General features: G+C 32.9%; 1 protein-coding gene across 1 annotated transcript; it reads left to right on the top strand.

Moving 5' to 3' along the window:
* Positions 1 to 479: 479 nt before the first annotated feature.
* LOC111437901 (basic blue protein-like) lies at positions 480 to 1414 on the top strand. Its single transcript, XM_023075971.1, has 2 exons — positions 480 to 630; positions 1209 to 1414. The coding sequence occupies exons 1-2, from the start codon at positions 495 to 497 to the stop codon at positions 1406 to 1408; spliced, it is 336 nt and encodes a 111-aa protein (XP_022931739.1). The 5' UTR covers positions 480 to 494; the 3' UTR covers positions 1409 to 1414.
* The last annotated feature ends 7087 nt before the right edge of the window (positions 1415 to 8501 follow it).

Raw genomic sequence — 8501 nt, 5'->3', positions numbered from 1 at the left:
ATGATTGGCTGTGATTTATAAAAAAAAAAAGGACAAAAAAATTAAAATTTAATATATATCTTACTGATCAGATCTGTCTCCACGTAAATCTTGTCTGCTGAATTGGGTAAAGCTCCTCAAATTAAATCCGTCAATTATTGTTTTTATGTTCCTTTTTGCAAACTGTGATTTTTTTGGCTGAAGTGGGTTGAGGAGAGATAATTAGGGAAGGAATGAGAGGTTACTGGAGAGAAAGGAGGAAGATTGTTTCTCTTTCTTTTAATAGCAAAACGAGGAGACATAATCAATTGCAAAAGGGCCCACTACTTCTCAGGAAACAAAGGAAAAGAAAAAGGCAAGTTTGGTATGTTTTACGTATCTTTATAACCATCATTTCCAAGCTTCAATGGAACACAATTGTTTTCCATATCCTTTTTGAGAGCTACTTCGAGTTAACGAATGGCTCGACACGAGGGAGCAGCGGAGCGGTTTCGATGAGCACGGTGGCTGTTGCAATGGCGTTGCTGCTGCTGCTTAGCTTCGAACATGGCGATGCTGCTACAACTTTTGTTGTTGGCGACTCGAACGGATGGAACATGGGCACGGAAGGATGGCCTAATGGGAAGGTGTTTAGAGCCGGTGACATATTAAGTGAGCTTTCAACTCTCGTTTTGATAGTTGAATAATTACTGATGTTTTACTTGAGTAATCGTATCTGTTAAGAATGATGCTTTGATACTATGTTAAGAATGAAAAACAAAAGTGGGATTGAAAGTCCAAGAAAAGAGAAAATATTCTACTAACCAAATCTTGAAGATAAGATAAATTATATCAAAACACAAGTTCCGCAGCATACTCATTTTATCGTTTTAAAGCCTTGATGGGAAGCCCGACAGGGAAAGCCCAAAGAGGATCTGGGTCGTTACATTAAGGCGGTATAAAATATATTCAAATAGTATCCGATCGAATTCACAGGTATAAAATATATTCAAATAGTATCCGATCGAATTCACAGGTATAAAATATATTCAAATAGTATCCGATCGAATTCGCAGGTATAAAATATATTCAAATAGTATCCGATCGAATTCGCAGGTATAAAATATATTCAAATAGTATCCAATCGAATTCGCAGGTATAAAATATATTCAAATAGTATCCGATCGAATTCGCAGTTAGATCGTTGATAATAAACTAAACGAATACATGCATTTTTTTTTTTTTTGTAGGATTCAACTATAACCCGACAGTTCACAACGGGGTGGCAGTGGACGAGGGGGGTTATAGAAGCTGCATAGCTCCAAGAGGCGCCAAAGTGTTCAATTCAGGCAAGGATGAAATCATGCTCTCAAGAGGACACAACTTCTTCATATGCACCACCCCCGGCCACTGCCAAGCTGGGATGAAAATTGCTATCAATTCCTTCTAGTTCTCGACCACCTTGTATCGTTTACACATCGATCTCGATGTAAATATTCTAAGTAACGATGATTTGGAAACATTGTGGAAATAAAATAATTGATAATAATTAAGTGTGGTTATATGTATCTTATTATTATTTTTTCTCTTTGTTTATTTATATCGAAAAAATTAGGATAATAATGTTAATGCACTAAATTGTTTTATTTTTATAAATTAATATAAACAAAAAATTAATATAAATTAAAACGGGTATGTTTCCTTAAATTATTTCGACATAATACCATATTTATTTAAACTATTATTTATAATAAAATAAGTTCAGTTTATTTAATGTGTATAAGTATTTAGTTTTTGATAGGAAAGGTTGAAATTTAAAATAAAAATATCATTTAATGATTTAAAATTAATTAATTTAAAGCTTATAATTAATAATAATTTGTTCATTAATTAGTATCGGTTTACCTTACACAAATATAAAAAGATAATTAATTATATAAACAAATATAAATATTATTTATTATGATTTATATAAATATAAATAATGAATTAATTAGGGGTATTGATTTATATAAACAATGAATTGATTATATTGTTTGTAATTTTTTTTTTTTTAGATTGTATTTGAAATTTTTTATAACTATTTAAATATATATTCCATACATTAACTATTGTGACTTAAGAAAATCATCAAATCTTAATATGGAATAACGTCATATTAAGAAATTTCATTATCTTACATCGTCATGTTGTCATGCATCGTCGTCATCATATAACATTATCATAGACCACTTACTTGGTTGGCCTTGGCCGATTTTTGCTAAATTCGAGTACGCTTGTCTTCCGTCCCTCGAAGTTGCTCCAAGTATCTCTGGGAGTCATTTCCTGTTACCTGTTATGAGGTCCATCTCATTTTGTTAGCATTTAGCATTTCTAATCTATTTAACTTGAATTTGAGAAATAGAGCAAACCTAGCATTTCTAATCTATTTAACTTGAATTTGGGAAAGAGAGCAAACCTCAGTTACCTTAATTTATTTTATTTTTGGAATATGACTAAAATTTTAAATGTTTATTTAAGAGAATATGACTAAAATTTTAAATGTTTATTTAAGAAAATGAAAATGCTCTTCGAAAACATCATTAAAAAAATGTTATGTTTTTTTAAAATCTTATTTGAATTTAAATACTTTCTCCAGAAAAATGGATTTTATGGTAAGAAATGATAAAAAAAGCTAACACAATTTTTAAAATTGAAAATTAAATAGTCATCAATTTATTTAATTATGTAAAAAATAATAATTAAAAAAAATAGCATAATTGAAAGGAAAGTCAAATTTATTCTATATTTGGAAAAAAAAATTAATTAAACTTACCTTTTTAAAATACATGGAAAAATTGGTTGAAAATAAACTTTTTTTTTTTTTAGTACTGAAAGAAGCGTATAGATTTTTAAATTATTTTCTTTTAATGAAATTTGATTAAAGGAGGTGGTGGTTACCCTTTAATGAAATTTAATTATTATTATTATTATTATTATTTTGTTAAATTTAAATTGATCCAAAATCAGCTTGATGGTAGAAAAGTCCCTGGAGCAGGGTGGAGACGAACAAATTTTTCCCATCTCCGTCGACCAACAGTAGTTGAGCCCGGTTTGTGAAGGGAGAGTAGCTGTTTCGAGTTTAAGATGACTTTTATGGTTTGACTTTAGAGTTTCATATTCTAAATTCTCTCTCTGCAGGATATGAAATTGATCGTGGTTGATTGGTATAGACTCGTTAGAGGACGATTTACTCTTTCAGGAAGGATTCGTGAACCAAGAGGGAGTATAGAAGGAGATTGAGCTTGGGAATGTAAGGTACGATTTTGGGGTTTTGAGGAACTTTAGTAGATAAATCTCCCTCAATTCTTGACCAAACTCGATGATTTGTTGCTCATTACGATAGAATTGAATAATACTGAAGGTTTGATGAAGAAACCAAAATCAAAAGTCTGCCATGTGAGAATTGATGATGGGAAAAGACACATCTACGTGAAGGTATGTCTAGATTACTATACTATATCTCTTTTTATGATATGTTTACACAAGTGGTATTTATGCTGTAATATAGAGATGATCAGGGGTTCATCAATAAACTCCTAATCGTGAACTTGCTGCGATTGTAGAGGGTCTGAAAATATTATAGAATTAGTTGTGATTTGTTTGTACTATATGGGAATACTTTCAATGCTTTAATTTCACCTTTGATTTAATTTCCCACAATTTCGGTAAAGATGACATCAAACCGATGCTTTAATTTCATATTCAAAATTAATTTCCATCGATCTCAGTTGACTTACAATCATATTAAATTCATTTATATGATCAGCAATAGATTCACCGTCACATATTTGTAAATTGAACAATCTCCGCATAAAATACACCTTGTTCATAGTCGACGTTTTTTGGTACATACTCAACAGTACCTTCAACAGATCTGATACTGTCTTCTCCTTGATGATGTTGAATGCCGCATTTTTTGATAGCGTCAACCGGATCAACCCTAAGGCCTGCCGATCCTTGAGCTTCTACCGCTCTGTGTTCATGGTATCCGAATTCACCTCCTATAGGGGTTCGTGAAGATCTTTCTGGTACAGATAATCTTCAATCTGCATCGTCCAAAAATCGAAATCGGATCCATCAAACTTCTCAATTCCAACATTTGAGAAGGCAGAAAGTACATTTTAAAAGCACTACTAAGATTGTATATATATGGTTCAGTTTACTATAACTTTATCATATATAATCATCCATAGCCTTTTATTATATATCGTTTTTCACTATATATGACCATTTGCATTATATGTCATTTACCACATATAGCTTTACTACGTAGAACCGTAGAATGAGCTATAAATAAGCAGCATGCTCCATAACCCAACACTTACATTATGGGGCCAACTACGGAGATGCCACCTAAACTCTACTAGAGAATATGAGAATAATGTCTATATAATAGTATGATGACAATTATGGGTTGAAAAGACATCAAGGTTGCATTTTCAGAGCCTCTAAGGTGATTTAAAAGTATCAATGAGGTGTTACGATCATGGTCAAAGTGTTATAGAAATTTTATGGAGATAGACTATAATACGAGACTTTCAGGATATGTCTTAAATTTAAGAATGATTTGGGTGAAGGATCGCCATAATTACAATGGTAGAATTTGTCTCTAAATCAACTAAAAGTTCCATGGCAATCTTCCGTATACCCTTACACCAATATATTTCATTGCTCAATCTAAATATTTTTTTTATTTAGAAAAATAACACATTTCAAGATGTTTCAAAGGTATTGTCGTAGTTAAGGTTCCAAGACCCTTTATTTGAAGTTGGATTTAGTATCCCAAATTCTATTACATGTAATGATATCCACTATGCCTCTGCAATACCAATTATCTGTACCCTCTTTCTACCATAGGAATGTTTTAAAATGAGTTTGTGAGGATATATACGTATTGATGGTGTTAATATAACACATGCGGAAGCAATTTGGATGTTAGGAACTTTTAGAACATCAATTATAGTAAATAACTAGCATGTTCATAAGTATTAAAACTTAATGAGTTTAGATACTAACCTTTTGTAGTTTAAACTTCTTTTTCCTCACGAATCGGTTTCGAACCACCACTAGTGTCTTCTCCACTATCCTCCGCCCTTAGAATGGGATTGTGGAATTCGGTGAGTGACTAAACTTGGGAGGAATTTTGTATATATGAAGAGAGTGTTGAGAGGTTTTTTCTCAAGGTTTTTCACCAAAAAGAAGAAGACCTTCCATGTACCATGATCACTCTATTTAAAGAGTCATCTTTGCATGTTCATGCAAATTTGAGATCACCAAATTTTGACACTTAAAATTCCACTCAAATGTTTGGGATGATGTGGCAAGCATGCATGTTTGAGTTAACCAAATTTTGACACTTAAAATTCCACTCAAATGTTTGGGATGATGTGGCAAGCATGCATGTTTGAGTTAACCAAATTTTGACACTCAAAATTCCACTCAAACTTGTGGGGTTTATTTGGCAATCATGCAAGTTTGGTTAAACCAAATTTTGACACCTCAAAATTTCTCTAACATGGATTTTTTCATTAAATGAAGTCGACATTTTGACTTTCTTCATTTTAATTCAACAATTAATTTGAATAATGAATTTCAAATTAAAGTAACATTAAAGGGTTAATTAAACTATTTAATTAATATTTAATATTAATTCAAATGTCAATCCCAATCAATTCCTACACATAGATTATTAAGATATTTAAATCTTATTTAAATATCTTAGATTCTCTCTTTTTGTTTATTTCGCAAATAAAACAAAAATGCGTTTAAATATATCGTATATATGTACTGCATATTCCCTAATTTGAATTCGAACACTTCGAACTCACTCGTCACACTGTTCTATGGTTTAGTCCGATATGAGCTAGCAGAGAGACCTAATGGACCTATAGATCATGGGCTCCAACGATCCAAGATTAGCCGGTTAAACTCATTAACCTTGTTAACCACATTCGTTAACTACTAGAACACTCCACTAAAGCCTAGTAGTTGCACTTCCCTCACTATAGATATATTTCTGTCCATTTGACATAACCATGATTAGTAAGTCGATCCTTCACAGGTTGTTCGTAACTAGAGCTGGGTCAATTTACCGTTTTACCCCTAAAGTTACTTCTTGTTCCTTATGTCTCACTGATCCTCTAATGAACAATTGGTTTGTGGTCCAACCAGTAAACCGAATCCCTCTCAGGCCAATGAGAGGGTGGGTCCCCTTGTTCAAGACCTGGAGTCAGTGCTTAAGGGAACTACCTCTCTTCTATCCCCTAAAAGTGGGTAGGAGCGAATTCCATCTTGCACCCCACGTCCCCAGCCATTCACCTAGTCTTATCCCTGAAATGGGAGGCCTATTGAGTCAGCGAATTAGAGTCACTCTCACCCATGCAAATCTAAGGATAATTTCGAATAAACAGGAGTTCATGGTTAGCTCAGGATTAAAACCGAGTTACCTAGGTTATCGAATGAAAAGAAAATCAGTCTCAACAGTAAACGACATTATAAAGTGAGAGTGGTTTTCTTCATGGTCCGATCTTATGCAATACTCATTGCATAGGACGCCCCCACTCACATGTCTCCACATGTACAATTTAGTGATCACATTGTTTATATCATATACAAAAGTGGGCCGCATCCATTGTGTTCCGAGAATAAGGTACTCAACCTTATCCTTATACTATAGATCATTTTGACTATATACTTGAACTTGATCCACTCTTATGTCTCTACATATAGTTCAAGTAATCATACTATAGCCAGAGTGTTCTTAGTTTATTGAATTTAGATGAATGATCGTGAAGTTCACTTTATTCAATAACAATCTTTACTGAATAAACAACAATAATAACTTTATTTAAAATAGAATATGTTTTTTTTGTTTACAAACTATGAGTTTTAGGACATAAAACCCAATAGGTATATGGGTCTGGTGTTGGACATTTAGCAAGGTTTAGAGGATGTGACTTGAAAGTCCAATTTAGCAAGGTTTAGAGGATGTGACTTGAAAGTCCAAGTAATACATAAAACTAGTTAAACCATTAATCTAGTTAAAAGAAGAAATCAAGTTATCTTAAATGACGTAAAAAAAGAAGGGTTGGAATTAAGGTTGGGTTAAATATTTGATATTTTTCATGCATTATATCCACGTGAATGTTGATTTCAAGGATGCGCCTGAGCCATGAACCTACTAAATGGACTCTTTTCCTCATGAAATTGTAATGGAAAGCTTAAAATGACATGATAAAGTTATGTACGAAGTTTTATGGTCATTGGATTTGGTTAGGGGGCAAAGCCGGTAGCTAAAAAATGACCAAAATCCCCTAGAATTATGGCTCACTGGCTTATGACCCAAATGACCTTTGCATAGTATAAATTTTTCCTTATGGGATGGTTTAGAAGGATTATGAAAATATTCAAGGTCATTGGAATGTGTCGAGGATTTAAACCAAGATTTGGATTGGTAAATGACCAAAAGTACCCCATAAGAATTCTATGATATTTTCAAGACCCTAAAGAACTCTAAATGATATGAAACTTTATATGGTTATGATCTCAAGGGTAATTAGGTAAGATCCATGAGTTAATGTAGGTTGTTAGAAAATTAATGATGTATCAACAAGTGGGAGTTATTTATGACCTCAAGAGACTCATTTATGGCCTTAAGGGGTGATGGTTGATGGATTATGAGGAACCAAAGATGGTATGGTTGTTGCAACCTTTGAGCATTCCATATTGGAAATATGAAAAATAGTAATGAACTTCAACGTGGGTCAACAAAGATTCTGAAAGGATATACAATGATATAGATGATCGTTGAAAAAGTTACCAAGTCCATATACTTTTTACTTGGAGAGGCTACCTATGTTGTTGACCGTTAGGCTAACTATACATGAGAGATATTGTTAGACTATATGGAGTGCAAGTACTGATAATGTCAGATTGAGACCCACGCTATGCACCCAATATTTATCATAGTTTTCCATAACATTGGGTACTTGCGTTGACTTCATTACTGGTATCCATCCACAAACCGATGGTTAGATGGAGGGTTTGAACCATATCTTGGAAGATATATTGCGTGCCTGTGTGTTGGATTTTGCAGGTAGTTCGAGAATTTAAGTTGTATCTTATGGAGTTCTTTTATAACAACATCTTCGAAGCAACTATTGAGATGACACCGTTTGAACCCAAGTTTGCTGGGGACGAGGTAGGTGAATGAGAGTTGTTGGGATTCAAGTTAGTCCAGACTACCAATAGGTCGTACAACAGACAAGGGCGAGAATGCGCACAAATCAGAGTAGAAAGAAAAATTATTCTGATGAGAGGCGTAGTTGTTGGGTTTTATGTCCTAAAACTCATAGTTTGTAAACAAAGATATATTCTATTTTCAAAAAAGTTGTTATTGATGTTTATTCAGTAAAAATTGTTATTGAATAAAGTGAACTTTACGATCATTAATCTAAATCCAATAAACTAAGAACACTCTAGCTATAGTATGATTACTTGAA

This window comes from Cucurbita moschata, unplaced genomic scaffold, assembly GCF_002738365.1.
Source record: "Cucurbita moschata cultivar Rifu unplaced genomic scaffold, Cmos_1.0 Cmo_Scf00068, whole genome shotgun sequence".
In the NCBI taxonomy this organism is placed as follows: Eukaryota; Viridiplantae; Streptophyta; class Magnoliopsida; order Cucurbitales; family Cucurbitaceae; genus Cucurbita; species Cucurbita moschata.
Note: the sequence above shows the minus strand (reverse complement) of the source record. Positions and strands in the feature narration are given on the sequence as shown.